Raw genomic sequence first — 24,587 nt, 5'->3', positions numbered from 1 at the left:
TTCTCTTCTTGCTTCGACCATTTTGATCTCGTATTGATTTGCAAAAATTTGTGTATTGGATAAGTACGTTTGTTGTTATTCATTCTTTCCAAATGGCTTAAAAATTGAATTTGTTACAGTCTCATTGTATCAGTAAGTTCAGATATATTTCTGGGTTGGGTTTGGGGTAATGTATTCACTTTTTAATTCTTGGCACTAAGATTTTTCTTATGATTTTCCTTTCTTTAAGCTCTAATTGTTCCTTTAAATTTTTTAATATAAAAATTGAGCATATTTTCATTGTCATTTACAGTGATCCATTCACCTAAGTACTTAAATTCCTTTACTTTTACAATTTTATTCGTATCAGTAGTAAGTTCAGGCGGAGCAGTTTTGATATTTGTCATAAATTTATTTTCTTATGATATTTTAAGTCCTATTTTTGCTGCTGGCTTTTGCAGTATAGCAGTCTGTTTCTGTGTATCAGTGACTTTAAATTTAAGATGAGATTTATTACAGTCAAAACTGGTTAGGACGTTTTTGTGGTGACCAAAAAGAATGTCATAAAGAGGGAATGTGCTAAAAAATTAAAAGCAATTTTACTATAAAATTTCAGGTTAGCTTTGAACGTAAAGTAATTATGACAAAAACAGAGAAACAAGTGTTTACAATTACAGTAGAAGTCCATTGTAGCGAGCACGGCATATAACGAGAACCCCTTTGTAACGTCAGTTTTTGTCTGTCCCTTCAAAATTCCTTTGGTCAGGATCTCTTCAGTCGTCTTAATTACCTGATCTTTTACTGCTAGAGCCAAGTCGTCGGCATAGCAGAATTTACTGGATGAAGTATCTGGAAGGTCAGAGAGATATAAGTAGAACAGTAATGGTGAGGGAACTAACCGTTGTTTAGCTTTAGAAAAGGCCTTTCCTCCATACAGTGTCAAAAGGCAGCTGTAAGATCAACAAATGCTGCAGATGTTTTCAGCTTCATTTGATATCCTGCCTCTATGAAGGATGTAAGAGACAATACTTGGTCGCAGCAGCTATGCCCTGGTCTGAAGCCTGCCAGTTCAACTGGAATATGCTCTAGGATTGCACTATTTATCTGTTATAAATCAACCTTTCAAAACCTTTGTAGCAGCAGCTAAGAAGGGTGAAATAAGACGTTATAGCACAGAATTATGATTCCCTGCATTCATTTTTTCTCGGGACTGCAAAGTGCATGCAAGACAGTGAAAAACAGGTACAGCACTGCACTTCTTCAAATTTTCCTCCGATACATTTCCTCTTCGTTTATATAACGTGTGTATGAAGTAAATATTGCTCAGACAGCTCTTTTTACTACTTTTCTTAGTTTATTTCACTGTATTTGGTTGGTAATACTGCAGAAGTGTATGCTGAAGCACCAGTATTCTACTCTCCTGTCCCCTCTTCTCCATTATTACTTATTATTTCTATCTTCATAAGTTATGAGTTTCATAATGGTCCGTATTGACAACCGATCACTATCAAATACCATATGATATTGAATGGGTGGACCCTTCTCTACCATTTGATAATGTTCGCTTCTTCAGTTGGCCGAACTACCTGAAAGAGAAAACATACACAGTAGAGTCCTGAAAACTCGGCCTGAAGGGTGGCCGAGTTCGTGAAAATGCCGGGTTATCAGGAATGGAGTTAAACAAGAACAAGTAGGAGTGTTTCCTCGGAAAGTACAGTCAGTACTGTACTTGTATGTATTGTTTGCTTGTGAATACAACAGAGAATACACTGCATAAATACCCTTAAACAAAGGAAACGTATATAGTTTATGAAGGTATATAGCCTTTACTACATGAAAATGAATGAATATACAGATTACAGTAATTCACCTGATACCGAGCTCAATAGCTGCAGTCGCTTAAGTGCGGCCAGTATCCAGTATTCGGGAGATAGTAAGTTCGAACCCCACTGTCGGCAGCCCTGAAAATGGTTTCCGTGGTTTCCCATTTTCACACCAGGCAAATGCTGGGGCTGTACCTTAATTTAGGCCACGGCCGCTTCCTTCCCACTCCTAGCCCTTTCCTGTCCCATCGTCGCCATAAGACTTATCTGTGTCGGTGCGACGTATAGCAACTAGCAAAAAAAAAAAAAAAAAAAAAAAAAATTCTCCTGATAAGCAGACCTCAGAAAAATACTTTGTGAAAGCATAAAAATGTCTATAATGAAAATTAATTAGCTGCCTTTTCCAAAACTGGCTAAGTTTTTTTAAAGAAATTTGTAATATTCTGTTGTCTTCCGCATTGCACTCTGCGTTTTGCTGCTTCATCACGAAGACGGTCTATACCTCTTTAGAAATTGTTCCTCAGGTAGATTTTGAAAATCGTTTCTTCTTATTATAGGCCTATTTCTGTTAGGAACACCATTTAACACATCTACTGTAAATAAAGCAACTCTATGAAGCGCATGATTTACGGCGGCCATTTTGCTTTTAACCTCAAGTTAACCGTTTAACCCAGCTGACCAAGCTCGATAGCTGCAGTCGCTTAAGTGCGGCCAGTATCCAGTAATCGGGAGATAGTGGGTTCGAGCCCCACTGTCGGCAGCTCTGAAGATGGTTTTCCGTGGTTTCCCATTTTCACACCAGGCAAATGCTGGGACTGTACCTTAATTAGGACCACAGCTGCTTCGTTCCACTTCCTAGGCCTTTTCTATCCCATCGTCGCCATAAGACCTATAGTAACTTCAAAGTTGAATAGTGTGACTAGAAAACAGCGTTTAATAACCTGCTGGTCCAATATACAAGGTTTGCTGAGCCAGTGGCTGCGCGGTTTGGGTCAAGTAGCTATCAGCTTGCATTTGGGAGATAGTGGGTTCGAACCCCGATGTTGGCAGCTCTGAAGATGGTTTTCTGTGGTTTCCCATTTTCACACCAGGCAAATGCTGAGGTTGTACCTTAAATTTAGTGCCACATCTATTTACAGTGGGTATGCTAAGAATGCCATCCGCTTTAGGACCAAATGGCTAGGCTGAACAAGATGAACTATAATTCTCTAAATTCTAAATCCACATAGTAGAACATTGTTCCAAATTGCTCAGAAAAGTTGACATTGTTGATATGCATAGCGAATAATGCCAAGTAAAGTCACATTTGTAGAAGTAAACCTTTTTTTCCCTGGGAATTTAGCATGGAACATATTATATTTTTCAAGTTCAGATCTATAAAAGTTCCTGGAATGTGTAGGTACTCGCCTAAGAACGGTGTGACAGGATGTATTACAACGGTTACTCGCTCGTAGTCAGATGAAATAAAAGAACCGGATTTTCTGCAGAGTATTTTATTGAAATTTTTTAACACTACGAGGAAAAGTAAAATGTATGTACAGTGAAACTCGGTTAAGAAGTTCCCGCATAAGAAGTTTTCCCGCCTAAGAAGTGTGATATTCTTGGTCCCTTGATCAGTTGCATTAAGATATATGTATATTTTTCCCGTTTAAAGTGTTCTGTTGTAAATATATTTCCCGCTTAAACAGTTCAGATTTTAGAGCCCCTTGAGATAGAAAACGTCCGCTCAAAGCAGCCCGTGGTTAGAACTCTCCAGTCTCCGCGCAAGTTGCACTCTGTGTTAGACCGTGCGCGCGCTCGCGGTGTGTGTCTGGTGTCACGGAACATGTGCGGGCCTGCCACGGCCATATGACGTCACGCTATGACAACACGGACAGCAGATGATCACTCTCGACTTGTGGAATCGAATCGAACCCATCAGTCAAAATTTCCACTCCACCGTTCCATCTAGCGGAATAAAATCGAACGGGATTCTACGTAAGAAACAAAGTACGCAATGAATGATTTGATAAAACTTTAATGCAGTAATTTGCGGGCCGCGACAGGGTGAAGTCATTAATCGAGGTGGCCTAAACATTAATTAAAAACCGTAAAGTGCATTTGCCCACAACATTACTGTTAACCTACCACAAAACTGAATACTCTAACCTGTCTGATTTTTCATTCCCTTGCTTATTTCCTTCCAGGCATTCTGTCTTACGTTGTTGCAATAATACTTGTGGGCCTTGCCGTAGAGGAAATTACGTTTTTGAACTAAACTGATAAGATTTTCCGTGTCTATTATTAGTGAGGTGAATAAAAACAACTTCGCGACAGCCGATTTGCCAGCAGCCAGCTGATTGATACACATGCCGCCAAACAGCCGACCGAAAGATCCCGATCGTTTACGAAGTTGAACGAATGTTGATAGCCAACTGGGTGTTGAGGGAGGCACACATAGGCATTGCAATACCACGTGTTGGCATAAAATTGAAAGTTATTTTTAATTTTACCTTTATACGAGCTAAACATTGTATTATCGTGTCTCTCGTAATTATTACATCGCATTATTAGAACGTAGCACAAGGATGAGGAGACATCAAATAAAATTCTCGCGGGGAAAGAAACTGTTTACGTTTAGATGTGCTAGCGTTGCTACTGCACCTTTATCTCTCCCACGTAATACCCCGGATACATTTCCATGCACTAATTTCTACCAAATTCGAACCTGTGTTTCTTTTCTTCATTACCTACAGCATGAAGAGGATTGAAGCGGGAAAATAAACGCAATACTGGCTTGGCCATGCGGTACTTGTGAAACAGCCAGAAACTACGCCCGTTGCCGTGACAACCAGTAGGAATGCAGGGGCGATTTAGGCCTAGGTTCTAAGAATCTCTTAAGAGTAAGTTGCTAGATTTCCCATTTGCTGCCGTTATCCTTGAAGCAGGTGTCAGGGGTGTGAGGAAGATAGAAAGCACATGCTAACAAACTAGTACACGTCTTGTCTTTGCTTCTTGTAAGCCTAAGCTACGGATTGCCAAGCAGTGTAGCGTCGTAATTAGTATGAATAGGAGTAGGTGAAGTTACTTGTACTTGTACTATCAACGTACAAGCTTTTTTTAAAAAGTGAAAATGAGCGCAACTCAGAGGAAAGAGATCAAGCGAAAGACACTAACAATAAAAGACAAAGTGGAGATTATAAGGAAAGTGGCGTCATCTACACTTTCTCGTGTTGCTTTGGCAAAGGAGCTGGGGATGCCGCCGTCTACTTTGAACGATATTATAGCGAAGAAAGAAGAGATCTCTGCTTCTGCAGGGAATACTTCAGCAAATTGTAAGGAAGTTAAATCTGAAAAGTACGATGAAATAGAACAAGTTCTGCTAATATGGTTTAAACAGCAGCGAAGTTTAAACATACCTTTCAGTGGGACTATTGTGCAGGAGAAAGCCTCATGCAAATTAAGGGTACCTTTTACCGCGTCGAGCGGGTGGCTGGAACGCTTTAAAAATCGAGCCGGCATCGTTTACAAAGCCGGCCCCGTGGTGTAGGGGTAGCGTGCCTGCCTCTTACACGGAGGCCCCGGGTTCGATTCCCGGCCAGGACTGGGATTTTAACCTGGACCTGGTTCGAGGTCCACTCAGCCTACGTGATTAGAATTGAGAAACTATCTGACGGTGAGATATCGGCCCCGGTCTAGAAAGCCAAGAATAACGTCCGAGAGGATTCGTCGTGCTGACCACACGGCACCTCGTAATCTGCAGGCCTTCGGGCTGAGCAGCGGTCGCTTGGTAGGCCAAGGCCCTTCAAGGGCTGTAGTGCCATGGGGTTTTTGGTTTTCGCTTACAAAACAATTTGTTGCGAAGCAGAGAGTGTAAGTTCGCAGGGAAGGGAAGTGTGGAAGGACATGGTTCTGCCTGCTAAAATAATCAAACCTTGCAACGTTTTTATATAACTTAATATGTTCCCTTCTCTTATCAAATATATTTATAATATGGTATGTTCAATTATTTTACTTTATCTCTAAAAATATTGTCATGATAATCAAATTTTTATATTGTGGCTTTCTGTAAGCAGCTCTTATATATCGGCCTATTTCGGTATTGTTCACAAACAAGGAAATCTGTTGGCTGTGTGTTTCACATGTATTTCAAAGTACAGAATAAGTTTTTGGGCATTACCCCTTTTAAGAAGTTTCCTGCTTAAGAAGTTATTTTTTTGCAGTCCCTTGAAAAACTTCTTAACAGAGTTTCACTGTATTTCACTTCTTCAGTCAGTACCCCTTTGAACACTTGTGGGCCACTAAACACAATGGATTTAGCCCTTGTTTTGGACTTTGCGCACTGTAAATGGAATCTCTTTACTGGTCCGCCATCTTTATTGCTCACATGGTGCATCATTTCGGGTGACATTCCAGAAGTTTTTCTAGTAGCACTCCAGGAGGACTTCAGTATGTTGGATGCTGTGTTGGACAGGTTCTTTTCAAACATACATTCATTTTCGAGTTCATGAATAATGGAAGATGTAAATTTTAACCTCGTCATTCTCTTGGTAGTGGAGTTTTCCTCGTAGATAATATATGTATTCAGCACCATTCTTGCAAAAAATTGAATAGACAACCTTCTTTCAAAAGTTGAGTGTCCGGCTCTCATCTTGGTAATTGTTTAGCATCATATCCAAACCATCTATACCCCTTCTCCCCTCAATCATAAATTTGTTGTACTCGTGTATAATTGTTGGTTATGTTACCTCGTTATGAGGTGTGTACTTTCTCGGTTTGGTGGTAGTCTTGCTTTTGGCAGTAAAGTGCATAGACAAGAGCAAAACTGGATTTTTTTTAGATTTTTCTCCCAGTAGCCCGTTAGCTGGATCTCATTCTGTCTAAAGTATCTAGTCTCACCAATAGCATATTTACCTTCACTTTTGAAGGGATGTCCTCCTTGTTTTACCAGAGAATATCAATGAAGAATGTGCCCTTGGGAAACAAATGCTGGGCCAGACTAATCGTAGTAAAGAAATTGTCCGTTATCACCTGGTAGCTCTTCCTTAGGTAGTTGCCTATCGCCAGTAATTTATTCACAACAAGAAATGCTAGTCCATATTTTGTACATTTTTCCTCTCGACATTGCTCTTTGCTCCACAGTAGCAGAAGAAACCCAAACAATACTATGATAGAGTCACACAGCATCCAGAATTCTACCCCCCATTTGTGATGTTTTTTGTTTGAAAGATAATGCAACAAAGAGGAATTAAATTTTGTTCCAACATGACTCATCTTTTCTAAGGTGTTGGCGGGGAGTGTTATTGTGACTGAACAAATTGTTGACGTGAGCACATGGGTCATATTTCTCATGGCGTGGTGGAAATAACGAATTATTCACAAAGTGAAAGACTTTCAGAATTAGCTGCAATCTGTTTCTGAAGAAAATCTTTGAAAACCATGGGATGACTAGAATCAGTGTTCCAGTATGAAGACATTGTCGGTCTATGTGCAATTCCTATCTCTAATAATACAGTGATGAAATCTTTTCATTTCCTTTAGAGTAGCAAGTCGCCACTGCTTTACACGAGAATGCAGCTTCAATTGTTGTGCTGACCTTTAGAATTGAGTAGCATATCTATTAGTTTCTGTCACCATTAGCTGCCACAGGGCTTGAGTAAAGAAAGGATAAAAATAAGAAATAGGTTTCGCATTGCAAGGCGGGCAAGCTTCGGACCTGGATTTTCCGAAGTATGCAGGTGCAGGTTGATAATGACTGTTACTTCCTACAAAAAACACTGGAAACACTGATGTTTTGGGAGCATTACTACCACCATCGTCGTCGTTATTCATCCTCAGGACCATAATTTGCTCTGTCAGAAGTTTGGATTTCCCCCGAGCTCTCGGATAAATTCACAGCACTAATCGCGCTGTTCCTGCCATAGTCTTACCACTGTCGCTATTGTTATTCTCAATATCACTCCCATTAAAGGGTGAAGTGTTCAAATACTCCACCAACTCATCGTTCGTGAACACATCACCGTCGGCATCATACCTTGCTCTCATTTTCTCAGGCTACCGAGGAGCACTTCATAAAATATGCACCAAGTTCAAGCACTGATAAATCCTGAACAATAAAACATAGTGACAATCTGCATGCAATTAGTGTTTATTAAAGCACTAATGAGAAGAGTGCGCTCCTCTGATCTCTAAAGCCTAGGTCACACTTGGCGATATTCTCGCTGCTAGTTCTAGCTGCGAGTTCTCACTGATAGTAAAATCGCTACGAGAATTTGTCACATTACAGAGACTCAAGCGAGGTAGTATATAGAGGTACAAGCAGCGATAACATTGTGTTTCTGCGTTTCAGTAGACTAGTTTGCCGAGTTTTGTGTAATTTTCGTGGTGTTTTATAATGATATCGTCTGTTGGATTGTGGTGTAATGTTATAAGACGTTTGTTGAGACTTACAGTGCATGAGGTCAGTCGCAAATTATTGATAGTGTTGACGACAGAATCAAGAAAACGTAAATGGGTGAGAGACTGGATAGAAAGAAGCCTCCAACAGACTAATGTAAGAGCTTTCTGCAGAACATCCGAAAGCGTACCCCAATGTTCTAAGAATGAGCCCTCGCAAATTCGATGACTTGCTTGAAATGATTACACTTATTGTAAAGCAAAATACGAAATTGCGTATGGCGATCTCATGCAGGATAAAACTGGAAATAACACTACGATGCTTGGCAAGTGGTGACAGCTTAATGTCTGCTCTGTATGCGTCTTTTAGATTTGTATCTTCTTCTTGACCTCATCTAGCATAACCGTAAATCCCAACTCGTTTAATTCACTGATAATTTTAGAATAAATGCTGTCTCTAAGATCTCCTTTCATGTAGTCACAAGTCGAAACGTCCCACAGGGCCTCATACTTAAAACCTCCAGAAATTGTATTATCTGATCACCTGACCATTTTATATTACTCATTTTAAATGATAACTGGAAAGCATATTTATAAGATGTCTTCAGCTAAAACATCTCGCTACTGTGCACTTTTTGTATCAGCGATTACGCTGTCACACAAGGGGATGAGTCGCTGCGTGATGATCACGTGGCAGCAAGACAAGTTAAACATGTCCAACTCTTCTCACAGAGATTTTCCTTCTCGCAGGGCTTACAGCAAGTAGCGACTTTTTTAATCACACTGAGCGATTTAAACAGCAAGTACTCGTTGCTAGCTGACTCGCTGCTATAAAATCGCCAAGTGTGACCCATATATATACGTTTCAGAACTCTGTGCCTCATTCGCCAAAACTGTATATATGCGTTTTGTTGTAGTGCTTACTCTGCCGATCCCGTATATGTACGAGATATAGTGTCGTGCTTTCACTTTCCCAGGAAATGTTCACGGAAGTTCGCTCTTGCAGATATCCCACTCCTGTGTGCGTGTTTTGGAAGTGATCTGATGTTATTTCTTCTTCGTTGATGTGTAATATCTTTCCCGCTGTATGCAGCCATCATGGCGTCTCGCAGTACTCAGTCATCTCTTGTAGACGATGAAATTGAACGTTATCTCATCGTGATTCCGGAGAGGATTTTTTTTAAGGAGGAAGATTGTGAGTATATTACGGGTGATATTGAACACCAAGAAAATATAAGCGAAAGTGCTATTGATGAATCCCGCTGCGAAGAGGATGAAGGCATCGCATATTTGGCCTAAAAATCAAGCATCTGCATTTTCGTGGTTATGAGGTACGTTTCTTCCAGTCATTCACGATTTTGATGACACCTGTTCTGGAAGTACAGACAGAAATCTTCGTGATAATCCATCAAAGATGGACTTTTTCTTGTGCTTTCTAACTCGCTCAATAGTGCAGGTTGTAGTTGATCTACTGTCAGTTACTACAAACAGGTGATTGAAAAATACCCTCTTTCACCTAAATCAAGGCTTCAGTCGTGGGTTAATCCTATAGTGGAAGAGATTTGTGTTTTTTGCCTTGCCAATGCTCATGCACGACTAGGATTTAAAAAAAAAACCTATGTTGGAGTATTGGTCTTCAAATGGTCTTCACACTTGGATTTTTGCATGAATTATATGTCAAGAAATAGATATGAAAATATTCTCAGCATGCTTCACTTCTATTCTGTTGCTAACAACGGTGATAAATTGCATAAGCTGTGACTCTTGATTGATCATGTCAGAAGCATTTTAAAAGAGAAACTTTCACCATTTCAGAAGTTGTATATAAATGAAAGCCTGATAGCCTTCAAAGGTCGTTGAAGGTTCAAACAATTTATCCCTTCAAAACGTCATTGATTGGAATAAAGTTGTTCATGCTTTGTGATGTTGAAACAGGGTATATTGTGGACTTCATTGTTTGCACTGGCAGAGGCACTGAGATCAAGGACACTTGTAATTTAGGTATGTCAGGTAGTGTTGTTACCGCTCTACTACATCCCTACCTGGGAAAGGGTCATTCATTGTTTGACAACTGGTGCGCGAGCCCAACTTTGTTTGACCTGTTGCACAAGAAAAAACCAATGCTTGTGGCACTGTACGACAAAATAGAAAAGAAACATCCCGATTTAGTAAAAAAAACTGAAGAAAGGAGATTTAGAATCATATCACACCAACAACACATTGGCTCTCAAGTGGAAGGATAAGCAAGAAGTGACAGTATTGACTATGACGCAGACTGAGAAACTGGATTGGATAACTAAGGAACTGGTAAAGAAGCCCACATATGCACAGATTACAATGAAAGTATGGGGTCTGTTGATAAAACTGACATGATGCTTAGCGGGCTTGACTCAATGAGAACATCAGTGAAGTGGTACAAAAACTAAGCATTTCACCTACTGGACTTGATATTGCTCAACGCCCATTCCTTGCACGTGGTCAAAACAGGGAAGAAAGTACCTTTAGCAGATTTTCATCTGACAGTCATCCACCAGATCCTGGAAAAATTCCACAAACCTGCTTCAAAGCCTAAAGGGGGGGGGGAGGCCATCGATTTCCACTGACAACCCACTGCATTTAACATCAAAAGATTATCCCACCATGGTCCCACCTACATCTAAGAAGACAAACGCAGCCCGTCTGTGTGTTGTATGCAGTCAAACTACCAGAACAGGGTGGAAAAGGAAAGAATCAAGATGTGGTGTTGGACTTCGTGTTATGTCCTGATTCAAGGATTTTCATGAACTCAGATACTCCTAGAGACCATTCAATGTTTGCTAATGATTCTTGAGTGTATGTTAAGTCTGTATTCGACGTATTTCAAGCCAATTTTAAATTATATTCCAGTAATAGTATCGTTAAAAAAATTGTTGTGAACATGCTTCTTCCTTGAAAAAAAAAAAAAAAAAAAAAATCTGACCAGGACTCACTTGGTCAAGAAACCATGGCAGTGAAAAGGTTCAGGCCACTGTTGCTTCCTTCCCACTCATATACCATCGTCACCATAAGACCTCTCTGTGACGGTGCAACATAAAGCAAATTGGAATTTTAAAAACAGGTTCCAATTAACAGTTGAACATTACATTTGTTTTAGAAAGTGTTACCTGGAATAATATGTCCAAATGTTTTCATATTTGTTTCCTCATGTCTTTCATACCTTATAATACACTGTTATAAGCGTTAGTGGAAAAAGTTTTCAAGTTTCTTTTGTGTTTCATGCCTTGTAATACAGAAACGGTAGGTACAGCTTGCAATATACCCATACATGCGCAATGTAAAATGCACGCTTGTTTAAAAAAAAACCATGTACCAAATGTTTCCGTGTGTATGTTGGATAGTTTTTATTTGCGTATTCATTAGTACATTTTCTTGTTTAACGTTCTCTTTTCCTTGTTCCCTGCGGAAACGTCTTAACAAGATTTTACTGTGGATATACTATTGAAAAGAATGTGTGTACTTTAATAGATATTTTGTTGTTGTGTTGAAACATGAATGTTTTGTGTATTACAGAGGAAGAGCTCGACGAATCAGAGGAATCTGGCAAGGACTGGTCAGATTTGGAGAGGGAGGCAGCCGAGGCTGACAAGGAACAATCAGACTTCCGGGACGAATATACCAATTCGGACAAGAAGGGCAAGAAGCCACGATCTGGAGGAAGTTTCAATAACAGATCGGACAAACATTCCAAGTCGGATAAAAATGACAAGTATGTTTTTTTTATGTTTATTATCTTGAACTAAATTATTACTTGAACTAGCTTCTAACCATGGCTTTGATTGCATAGTCATAATTTCCAGCATTAAAATTTTGAAAAATGAATCATGCCGGATAGAATACAAATACAAAGGGCACTAGCAAAGTTTAGCCATGTGACTGAACGCTTTAGACTTTTTCAGAGTAATTCCCACCACACTCGATACACTTCTCCATATATCGAAACCAGTCCCTGAACCGACTCTGCCATTTCTCTTCGGTTACATTTTCATACTCTTGATCCCATGCTGCCAGAAGCTCCTCGTCAGATGCAAAACGCCGCCCTTTCAGCTTTATCTTCACTTCTGGGAAGAGTGCGAAGTCATATGGGGCAAGATCAGGACTGTATGGAGGGTGATCAAGCACAGTCAACCCTGATCTGGCAAGAAAATCCATTGTTACATTAGCACGATGTGCTGGAGCATTGTCGTGACAAGAGCCAAGTGTTGAGCTGTGACTTTTGACGGAGCTGCTTGAGAGCCTGGATGACCTGAGGCAGACAAGTCTCACTTTACCACTTTGCTGTAACTGTCCTTTGTGTTTCTAGTACAACCCGAGTCAGGATGCCCCGTTTAGTGAAGAATACTGCAATCATCCTTTTCTTCACTGACCTTGACTTTCGCACAGTCACAGGAGTACCCTCCTCTTCAAACAGCCTCACCTTGTTCTGGGATTTTGTTGGGTCATCGTAATAATAAAGCCAAGTTTCGTCACCTGTAACGATGCTATTGACGTTACGCAAAGTCCCACTTTCAAACTGTTTTAGCATTTGTCGGCACCATTCCACTCTATGAGCCCTTTGTTCCTCTGAAAGTGAATGGGGCACCCAAAGGGAACAAACCTTTTTAACATGGAGATGGTCATGTAGAATTGAATGAATAGCTGGTGCAGGGATGTGGAGGGTGTCTTCGACCTGCTGATATGTCAACCGCCTCTCTTGCTGCAACATTTTCTTCACAGCTTCAATGTTTTCCTCAGTCACTGATTCAGACTGTCGCCCAGAACGAGGATCGTCTTTAAGCCCAAAATTTCCCTTCTGGAACTCTTCGTACCAGCGGAAAATTGTTGTCCGATGTGGACAGTCTTTACCTAGCACAGGAGTCATTTCCTCCAGGCACTAGTCAACAGTTAATCCATGAACAAAATTGTAGCGGATAATTGCGCGATATTCACCTTTAGACCACACTGACATCTTAACTTCCTTTCAGTCCCACTGCTTGGTAACAACTGGTGTGAAGGTTGCGCCTTGCTGTCTTCTAGACCGGTTTTCACCCCTCTTTTCATCCCTCACGATAACAGGGGTGTCCAGCCAACTGGTTTTGCATATTGCAAAACTTTCCTAGTGCCCTTTGTATGACACAGTTTGTGGAGAATTCATGGTCAGTACTATGAATGAATAACTTCTTGCTTATTGTATGTTCTCTATAGTCAAACATTTTGTGTCCTGGTAGTACTTTGAAATTATACAAGAAGCCTATTGAAAGTACAGTTCTAGACATCATGTGACATACCCTTCTATTATACTCGAGTACCTTGTTTTCTGACATAATTAACACACCTTTTTGACGAAAAATACAGGTGAAAAATTTGGACGCATAAAATATTCAAGGAATTGAGATATTTAAAATATAATTTACATTTAAAAGATACGTCAAACATAATATACACACAATATGTTTAACTCATTTGCAGTTTCGTCATTTGGCATGAAATTTCAGCGCGAGATTTTTTCTGAAAAATCAAATAGGGTATATCAGCTAAGTTGGACACGAGGGTTTGAAGTACCAACACTGGAAAATATTCTTCCCATTATGAGCTGACAATACAACCTGAGGGGAAATAAATATGAACGAATAAGAGTAAAATTCATGTAAGTACATAATAATGACATACCGGCTAAAAAGAAAAGTGTCCAACATGAGAAGGGGTGGGCATCGAAGGAGGGACCCTGCTAGATTTCTCAAAACCGTTTGTATCCAATCCACAAAGCAACCGCCGCTCGTCCTCAATGCCTACGGGGTGTCGTTTGGTCGGGATGTCTAATCCTCTTGGCTGCTATCTGCTAGACTGTAATCACGTAGGCTGAGTGGACCTCAAACCAACACTCAGATTGAGGTAAAAATCGCTAACTTGCCTGAGAATACGATCCTATATATTCCAGCACAGTTTAAACCAATAGGATCATTAAAATATTATAAACATTATACGACGTAATACCCCAAAAATTAAGTATTATAATGTTATTTAATGGTTGTAAAAGTGTACATCTTAAGATTAATGTACATACAGGGTCTCGCTTACACACCTCGACTGCCCAGCTGCACTTGTTCGACATAGCGTCAATAGCTAGTCTGAATCTCAGCTGTTAACATAGTGAGACACTTATTATTGCAACACCCTATTTTCGTATGTAAAAGTTATTTTGAGTACGAGTCAGCTCGACGGGGCACGATGCATTTGTTCAGCAATTTTTGGTGAAGTGCCACCTTCATGAGCCGAGATTCACGTAATTGTAAATAAATTTGAAACTACTGGTTTAGTGCGCACACGGTCAATTTTAACAGAGGAAATGCTAGATGACATTGGTGTGAATCTTGAATGGTCACCGAATAAATCACTCACAAAATTAGCACAACAAGTAAGGGTTTTGGTTTCTTCTGCACACAGAGCTACAATGCTGTTACTCATCAGAGTGTACAGGTTTACACGGACCCACTGTTTAAAAAACCTGCCGATCCAGCCACAAGAGCGAGATAATGTGAGTCGTATCATGCATCATTGAATGATCGTTTATTCAACCCACAGCCTGTGTTCTTTTCGGATGAGGCCTGGTTTCATCTTAATGGTCGTGTAAACAGTCATAACTCTAACTAATAGAGTTTATGAAGTCCCTCATTATGAAGGATGAAACTTCCAGCATCTTTTATAAGGCGAGATTTCATATAAGGTTGTATACACGCTTAAAGCAGAGCGGCCGTGCCCGATGTATGTAAGTTGGGCTGAGACAGCTGCTGTGGCTGGGTTTATAGGAGAGACCCTGTACATCTTCACAATCGTTTATTTGCAGTTAGTTCTGCGGCTTCACTTAGTACCACACCTCTTACTACTTAAAAATCATTAAAATCAGAGTCCAATCCTCCTTGCCTTGCTCTCCCTCTCCATTTCGTACACTCCACGGCTGAGTCCATTTCCTACGTAACCTATCTTCTATTCGCCTCTCATGACCCCACCACCAAAGCTGGTTTATACGTACAGCTTCATCCACTGAGTTTATTCCTAAATCTTACGCTTTATTTCTTCATTCTGAGTACTCCCTGCCATTGTTTCCACCCCTTGTACCAGTAATTCTAAACAGTCTAGAAAGCTTCAATTCCAAGAGAGATCTCTTTAATTTCTACTTCCTTAGAATTTTAGAAACGGTGTGTAACAAGGGCTGGATTTTTGCCAAGAAAAGCAATTTAACATTGTCTACGTCCATGTAATTTAAACCTTTTAGTGCCAGAAACATGTACTCGATGTTTTGACTTCATCTAATTTTTAAAAACATTCATCTGGTTATTTGTGCCTGTGTTAACAAACCGTATTTTCTCACATAATTAACACATCCCAATTTTGGGACCAAAGTGGAGAAAAAGAAATGTTCACGTATTTGACACCCCACTTCTTGGAACATCCACCACGCAGCTCCGCTTGTGTTTTGAAATAAAGATGTCAGCTACTCAGCTAGCAGTCTTCCTGCTGCGAAACCGGGCATTCCAAATACTGAGCAACGTGCTGTTACCAGCTGGTAGGAAACACCACTGCACTAGTTCAGTGAAAGAATTAGGGCAGAAGTGACTTATGACGCTCTATTCCAGTCTGGTTCAAACATATTTCATGAGTGTGATCTCAGAATTGGTTGTTAGTCTACAGTGAGCTAGTATTCGAATAATACTGCATCATATAAACTCGCGGGAATCAGTTACGCTGAAACATATGGGAATAGGGCAGCGGGCCGTTAAGTATTCAGTGTCTGAATGTAACGTACGCTACTGCGGTGACAGAGAGGTGCGCTTCAAGTGACCAACAAGTCTTGCAAAGCATTTCGCCGACCAAAAAACGGGCAAGTTTCCAAAAGTAGAGGAGGATCTGCTTAAATATACGATTTTGTTACGCAACATTGGATATTCCATTTCTTAAGAATTGCTGTATTTCAAAGGACATGGAATCGGTATCTCTGATTTGAAGGTTAGCCAAGGCTGTATAATTAATTTTATGAAGAGAAATTAGCTTGCTCTTAGACGAACAACAACATTATGCCCAAAAATGCAGAATGATTTCAACCAAAAAGTAATTGATTTGCATCACTTTGTGACTGAGAAGCATAAAGCGAAGGAATATTTGCTCTCCCAAATAGGAACCACAGGTCAGTTTCCATATGCCACAAAGTTGAACAACCGATAAGGAGGGGACATTGAGTGTTATCGTACGCACTACCAGAAGCGATAAACAACGATGTACTGCATTGCTTGCTGTAACAGGCGATGGCAGAAAGCTTGCCCCTTATGTTGTTCCAAAACGAAATACAATATCTAAAGTAAAATTTCCGTGAGGGATCCACGTTCGTATCCAAGAAAAGGGAGTGTGCGAAGAAGCAAAATTTGCGAACACTGGCAATGCAGACCATTGGTGAAAAAGCGTGGCTCATATAATCAATTTGTACGCACCGAACAATATTGTCAATGTCGATGAAACTGCATTTTTTTAAAAATGCTGAGCCGAAGTAGTGCCAGCCTGGAAATTGTACAAGGGTGGGGGTCATTGTACTGTGTTGCAAAGACTTCCTTCTCTCGCTATAGGAAAGTTTGATAAGCCACAATGTTTTAAATACGTCAGGCATTTTCTGTGCAAATAAAAGGCATCTAAAAATGCAGACAGTACATTAATACAAAAAATAAAGCATTTGCACAGGGGATCCAGCATAATTTGTCCTAGTTTTTGAATATTGTGTTTTTTCCTTTCGTTGCGTGAAGTTATGTTTGCTTGTGATTTATCCAAGCGCATTATTTGAATAATATAAATGCACCTTGTTGGAAACATTTCGGGAACAGCTTTTTCTACGGTATTTGAGAGGTTTAAACTGTGAATCAAGGTTAATTGCATGCAGTAACAGGTCTCAGAATATTTTGTGATGCGACAAGAGTTGGCATTTCTGAATTACGAGTTGGTGGTTAATTCCAAATCACGTAATTCGAAGTCTGATTTTTGCATCCCAACGACTTCGAATAAACGAGGTTTTACTGTACTTCTAACCTGTAAAGCAACTCATTCTAACGTCTCCTAGTTAAACTACAATCTTGTGTTAATAATCAAACAGTACACTTTCTTCTTTACAATCCAGCCTTGTCAAAACAAGTTCTACTCATTGTGCTAGAGTAAGTGTCTGTTTCACCCAAACTTACTAAAACCTTCCACTCCAAGTTTGCGTCTTCTATTAAATGCAGCTTCCTCCTCTGCTATCAACTGTCCGTGAAGCAACACCAACTAGATATGTGTCTATCCTCTCACTATTAAAATGTCAGTCAGCTGTACACATGTAAATACAGTTGACCTTGATTTCTGTTACTGTTGTAAGGACAACATGCAAGCCAGTTGAGCAGCCTCCATACTGGGTCAATACCTTTATCTCATTCCTCCAATGGTAAATTTAGTCGTACGTGTATTAGTCTCTAGTCACTGCCCGCTGTTCAAAATAAATTTTTAAATTTTAAATTTCCGTTCTCAACTTCCGTTACGCTAGTGAGACTAGCCGGCCACTAGCTGTGTATACAGTGGGTGTTATTCTGCCGCCCCCACTCACGGGCATAATGAACATGCATCTGTTTCAGAGAGTTCGCACCATCTATCATGACTAATGTTCGTAACTTAGTGTAGTATCTTTTACTCGTGCTGTACCTACAAGCTGCCGCAACTTCTCATCAGACGAATATAGTACCGTATTTACGCGAATAATGCCCGCACATTTTTTTTAAAAAATTTGAGGCACGAAATTGGGGTGCGGGTTTTATTTACGTCAATGTTGGCATTTTTTTTTTCAAAATCAGCCTTTCTAAATTTAGGGTGCGGGTTATTTGGTGGCAGGGATTATTCGCGTAAATATGGTATATTGTGTACTTCACTCTTGTTACTGTCCTTGCCTGAACCTTTCCTCCAAATGTGTTCTATTCTTGTTTGCCTCTCCTATCTTCATCATACCGCAAATGTTTTGATTTACTTATTAGTTGAATGCCCTGGATTTTGTTATATCAATTTTTTTTTCTTTTTACAGGCACTCTTCAAAGAGCAAACACAGTTCAAGCCACAAGGACAGCCACAAATCAAACGATAAGCACAGGTAAAAATGATGTATACCTTTAGAGATTAGAAAGTATTATAGCTCAGTGGAAACAATCCTCTGATATACTTCATTTATTCTCACAATGTTCCCACGTTTTTCTTATCCTCAAATTGGAGGAGGTAAAATTATTTTAATTTAATTTTGAAATGCCGATAGAATTCCACTACCGTTTCCGTATGGTCCTCAGGCGATCGATAGCAGAAAGGTGTTTAGAAACGGGCATGCTTACATATGCCAGTTTCAAGAATAAGGTGTTAGTTTGAAGAGTGATTGACTGATTGCTTGCTGTGATTAATGTAGTTCAATTTTGTTTGTTGTAGTTTTTGTGGGATTACTGCTAAACCACTTCATTGATTGGTACTTTATGATAAGGTGTAGCTTGTTTGACTTATGATACATTTATTTATTTATTTATTTATTTATTTCAAGTTCCCTGGAATGTGCCAAGGGAAACACAGGGAAAATAGATTTAGGTAACTAGCGGCCACTCTGTGTTATTTTCTGTGAACACGATCACTGTTAATGTAATTGTGCATTTCAGTTCCAGTTTTTCTGACCCTTCGCCAAACACTGTTTACTTAATCCATTTTACTCATTTGACATGACATTCACATGGTTATCATTAAAATCACACATCTATCATCGGCCCAATCAATACTTAAAATTATATATTAAATGTTTATTACCACATTACATCCTGTACGTTTCAGGAGCATCTTTTCTCTCTTCTTCAGCGGTTATACAAATTGCCCCAAAATCTTAGACCCATTATCTATCTCGTCGGCTGTAACTCGATCCAAGTATATATAACTTCTTCCTGCATACATTGACCATTTCAGCTCAGATTATGGATGTGTTTGCGATGACTAAACAGACCAATCCTGGCATAAAATAAACGCCCACACAGATCACACCGAATGGATGAAGGAGGGCGGGGTTGCAATTGACGGAGTTTTCTTGCTTGTCGCTCGGCCTCTTGATGTCTGCGACGTTCTCTTTCAAACAAGTTGACAGCGGTGGATGTAGTGTTCCGCCACAGTGAATGGTCCACAGTACATTCTTCCCATGTCTGTATATCTATACCGGTTGTCTTCATGATGTGTTTCAGCTGGTCCTTAAAAATGCTTAAGAGGGGCTCCATGAGGTCTACTGCTGGAGCAAAATTCACCATAAAGAATTTGGCGGGGAAACCTGGTATCACCCATGCGGTGAACATGGCCTTACCATCTCAGTCAGTAAGCGATGATTGTTGATTCAATGCTATTTAGCTGCGCTTTGTCGAGAACTGCGGTGTTGGTCACATAGTCATCCCATGTAATATTCAAGATGAATCTCATTTTCTGTTGGTGGAAGCGCTCAAGTTTTTGATATCACGGTGATAGTGTGTCAAAAGTTTCACAGCCATAGAAAAGCGTGGAAATGACAACAGCTTTGTACACCGTGAGTTTGGTATGCAGTTTTAGGTCGTTATTCATGAAGACTCTGTGGATTAATCGTCCGAATGCTGCATGAGCAGCCCCAATTCTTTTATCGTCTTGTTCACAGGTACACCGTTTAGACAAGATGCTTCCAAGATGTGTATGAAAAGTGATCAACCTGTTCCAGCGTTGTGTCTAAGATGGAGATACCGAACTCAGGACGAGTTAATCCTGGGGCAGGTTGTGCAAGTACTTTATTTTTTTTTTTAATTTTATTTTATTTTTTTTATTATTATTTTTTTTTTTTTTCACATTAACGGCAAGACCAAAGCGATCCCATGCAGTTTGTAAAGCAGTTGACTGACTGTTGTAGTTCTGCAGGTGTTAGAGCAGGAGATGCAGTCTCATCAGCATACTGCAGTTCTGTCACCCGGGTACATCTTTCTGAGCGAAGTCTTGCCAGATTGAAAAGGCCTCCATCAAAACGAAATTTAATCTCCGTGCCTAAGTTTTGCATATGATTCATGCAGCATGGCAGCCATGTATAGTGCAAAGAGTGTAGGAGCAAGCACACAGCCTTGTTTCAATCCGTGAGTGATTGGGAACGATTCTGATACTGAGTTAGCATGAAGAACCTGTCCAGACATACCATCATGAAGAGCTTGAACCAATTCCACGTAAGGTTCAGGACATCCAAAATGTCTCAATACTTTCCACATAGCAGATCTTGGTACTGAATCAAAGGCTTTTTCCAGATTGCAGAAAACTAAATACAGAGGCTGCTGTTGCTCTCTACATTTTTCCTGGAGTTTTCTGGCACAGATCATATCTGTTGTGCCACTGGAGGTTCGGAAACTACATTGAGACTTGGGCAAAATCCTCTGTGAGATAACTCGGAGCTGGTTTAATAGAATTCTTGCGAGAATTTTACCTTTAATTGACAAAAGCGATATGCCACGGTAGTTCCTACATACACTACGATCGCCTTTCTTGAAAATGGTAGCATTCTTCAAATCGTCTGGTACTTATCGAGTTTCCCAAATCTAGGATGAGTGTGAAAAGTAGTCTTCAAGGGTTTACCTCCATTTTGTATCAGTTCCGGAGGGATGTTATCAAGACCAGGAGCCTTTCTTGGCTTTAGTTAATTTGAGTGCTTTGGTGAAGTCTCTGTATGTAGGTGGAACTGTCATCCATGGTTGTTGGAGCTGCTGAGGGACATTACGAAGAAAGTCCTCGGCAACATTGGAGACACGATTTAGAAGTGCAGAGAAACGTTCCTTCCAGTGCTCTAAAATTTCTCCATTATCAGTTAAAATGGTGGAGTTGTCAGCAGTCTTCAATGACCTGATCAAGATCGAATTGGACCAATATCTCCTTTATGCCAGTTTTGCAGGTCATGGGCATCAGATAGTCTTTGCAGTTTTTCAGCTTTTTGTTGCCACCAGGTGATTTCTTCACATTGGAAGACTGATCTTGAAGATAGGATAGATCGGCTTCCCATTTGGCATTGATTAGACATTTAATTTCTTAATTATTTTCATCAAACCAATCCTGTCTTTTTTCCCCTCACAAAACCAATTGTTTCTTCAGCTGACTCAGTGATGACCTTCTGAAGCGTGACCCATTCCTGATTTGTACTATCACTGCTGACTCGATGACTAGCCAGTTTGATTGAGATTGCATTTATGTAATCTGTAGCAATGGATTCAATTTGAAGTTTAGAAGTATCAAATTTATTTCTGGGTAGGTTGTGGATGGATCTTTTTTGTTTGCGACAGATTGAAATTCTCACCGGCAAAAAAGGAGCTTATGATCTGTCCAGCAGTCGTGGACGTTTCTTGTGGTCCTTGTAACAAGAACACCTTTTTTATCGCATTGCATGTGATGATATAATCAAGGTTGTGCCAGTGCTTTGAGCGAGGATGCATCCAAGTGGTCTTGTAGCGATTAGGCAGGCGGAACTGAGTATTAGTAATGAAGAGTTCATGTTCTGCACACAAACCAAGAAGCAGTAGACCATTGGCATTACAGTTGCCAAGTCCATGTTTTCCCATCACACTGCCCCTTAATTGGTGATATTTATCAACTCTGGTGTTGAAATCGCCAAGTAGTAAGAGTTTGTCTCTTGGTGGTACTTTTGTGATGGTAGTGCTCTGCAGGTTGTAGAATTGGTCTTGAGCTTCTACATCAGCATCCAAGGTGGGAATATATGCGGAGATGAGGGTCATAGATTTAGCTCCAGAGAGTGGGATTCGGAGAGTCGTAATTTTTTCACTGACAGCGGTTGGAGTTGGCTGATAATCATTCAACAGTGTAGTCTTCACAGTGAATCCCACACCATGAATGCGGTGTTCTCCCTCATCTTTTCCTGCCCAGAAGATTGTGTAGCCTGAGCTGAACTCTGTAAATTTACGTTTGCTGGACAGTCTGGTTCAATGTTCATTCGTCCAAGCTCATGGGTGACAAGCGCTGTTCTTCTCTCAGGTCTGTTATTGTCTTCCAAATCAAGTCGGGTTTGAACATTCCAGGTTCCTATAATCAGAGTTTTGGTAATCTTCATTTTTCGACCGCATAAGGAGTGACACGCTGGGTGCAGCCTTCCAGCCAGCTGAGAGTGTGACTACCGATGTTTAGCCCACATTTTCCAGGCCCTTTCCCATTCAGGGTGGGCAGCGGTGATCCTAAATAGGCCTGCCCAAACACAGATGCAGGACCAAATTTCTGAGTAGTTACGGGGTCTCAGAAAGACGACCATCACACATCTGCTGCCAACATGCAGGTCCGAAGTAGAGGCTTCCAGTTTCACCCGAAAACCTACCTTCACCATCCTTATCCCATCACCGTTGTACTTGAGTTGAAGGGGGTGACAGCAGGAAAAAGTGCCACAAGTGGGATTTTGGTTAAGGTGGATCGCAGCTTGCAAGGAGGTGACCCACACACTGATCTCGGAACTATACCCTGCGGCACAAATGAAATGCGACATGCAGGTTCTAGTACCACGACTGCAACGGACTGCCGCAGACTTGAAATATCATTGAGTTGCGCCTTCTCAGCCAGTCCGTCTGGCATGACCTCATCCGCTTCCATGTCCGATGAGAACCACAAAAAGGAGGTTCCTCCGTCCGTTTTGCCGTTGGGCCAAAGACACGGTTAATGGGTTCCAGTGTCATTTCCTACACTGAGAGGACCATCATCCCACCTGAAGGGGCTCATCCGCCCAAAGCTGTTGGCCCCCTATGGGAGGTCTAGTTATTTACCGCTGCGCAACACTCGGCGTTAGCTGTTTTTCCGCTGGTTGCCAAGCCAGCTAACCCTCCTCCTTTTCCATTCCAGACTATAACATTATAATATACACAGTCATATGGTTACGAATCTAGTTATAACCTGTAAAGCAACTCATTCTAACATCTAGTTAAACTACTATGTGTGTTAATAAACACTATACTTTCTTCTACTTACAATCCAGCCTTGTCAGAATAACTTCTACTATTAAAACCTTCCACTCAGAGTTTGCGTCTTCTTCCAAATGCAGCTTCCTCCTCTGCTATCAACTGTCCTTGAGCCAACACCAACTAGATGTGTGTCCATCCTCCCACCCTTAAAATGTCAAGTCAGCTTTACACATGTAAACACAATCGACCTTGCTTTCTTGTTATTGTCGTAGGGCAACATGCAAGCCAGTTGATATTTGTATATTCCTTTTATTAGGAGGACGACAAAATTGTTTTAAATCTCTCCATTTGTTGATTTAGATATAGTCCACTCTTTTCTGTTTTGGACAATATTAAACTATCAAATTAAAGGCATAATCAAAATACTTCAAATATTTAAAAATAATATTATGCACTCTAAATCGTGGAGAATGGCTTCTTGTGTTAGCCAGCATCCTAAGTGTTTGAAATGTGTCACCCTTTCAATGGTGTTTACATTCAGTTGCTGATAACTAGGACCTGGATTTTTATGAAAATCAAAGGATGAAATATATACATCAAAATGTAGAAAATATTGGTGAAATATTAATTAAATCTGTAATATATACAGCAGTAGAACCTCTCTTTTGCAGAAACCATCGGTTCTGTGGAAAATATGTTCGTTACGAGAGGTGTCTGCTAAAACAAGGTTGTAAAAAATCTAACATTTTAACAGCAAAGAACATCCACCTTAAATATAAGCATTCATCTTTATTTCGATTATTCTAAATGATTTATAACAAAATATTTGTCTGGGAAATACTATAATTTTTCAGGGAGCTTTTCTCACTGAAAGTCCTTTCGCACTACATTTCTTGTCACGAGATCTAAACATGCTAGTCCCTCCTCATGTTTAATGGGCAATTGAAATGCTGTGGTATTTCTGCCTCAACAAACTCTTCCTTATTAAGTTTGACTGAACTACCTGACCACCACCTTATCAGCGACAATATGAGTTATGAATAGAATGATGCAAGATATGCTGGAAAATCCCTTGGTAACTATATTCCGCACAGCTTAACTTCTAAATTGACGTTTCGTAAAACAAATGAGCATCACCCTACCTCTGATGCCAGCCCTCGTAAAATGTAATACCATACTCAGAAAAGCAAATGAATCGGGGTTGGAAACAAATTCACAAACATTACACTTACTAACAACATGCGACACTAAAAAGAGAATACATTGTTCAGAATAAGAGAGAATGAGGAAATAACACGTCACTAGCTCGACGAAATGTCTTCTGGCGGATCTTGTTTCAAGACTGCATGGAGTTCGTTAAAGTTTTGACCAACGAAAGACACCTAGCCATTCCAGGTTCTGAGAAATGATTAGTTCTGTTGTGTACAGTTGA

At 40.2% G+C, this 24,587-nt stretch overlaps 1 protein-coding gene across 2 annotated transcripts in view; it reads left to right on the top strand.

Moving 5' to 3' along the window:
- dre4 (SPT16 homolog, facilitates chromatin remodeling subunit dre4) overlaps window positions 1-24,587 on the top strand; it is a 165,252-nt gene that overhangs the window by 119,561 nt on the left and 21,104 nt on the right. For both annotated transcript variants that reach the window (XM_067157313.2, XM_067157314.2), the window contains exons 19-20: window positions 11,727-11,922; window positions 18,277-18,342. In XM_067157313.2, coding sequence (XP_067013414.1) covers window positions 11,727-11,922; window positions 18,277-18,342 — 262 coding nt within the window. The remainder of the gene's footprint in view (window positions 1-11,726; window positions 11,923-18,276; window positions 18,343-24,587) is intronic.

The sequence above is a fragment of the Anabrus simplex genome, chromosome 13 (assembly GCF_040414725.1).
Source record: "Anabrus simplex isolate iqAnaSimp1 chromosome 13, ASM4041472v1, whole genome shotgun sequence".
Classification (NCBI taxonomy): Eukaryota; Metazoa; Arthropoda; class Insecta; order Orthoptera; family Tettigoniidae; genus Anabrus; species Anabrus simplex.
The sequence above is the reverse complement of the archived record's forward strand: the minus strand, read 5'-3'. Positions and strand labels throughout refer to the sequence as shown.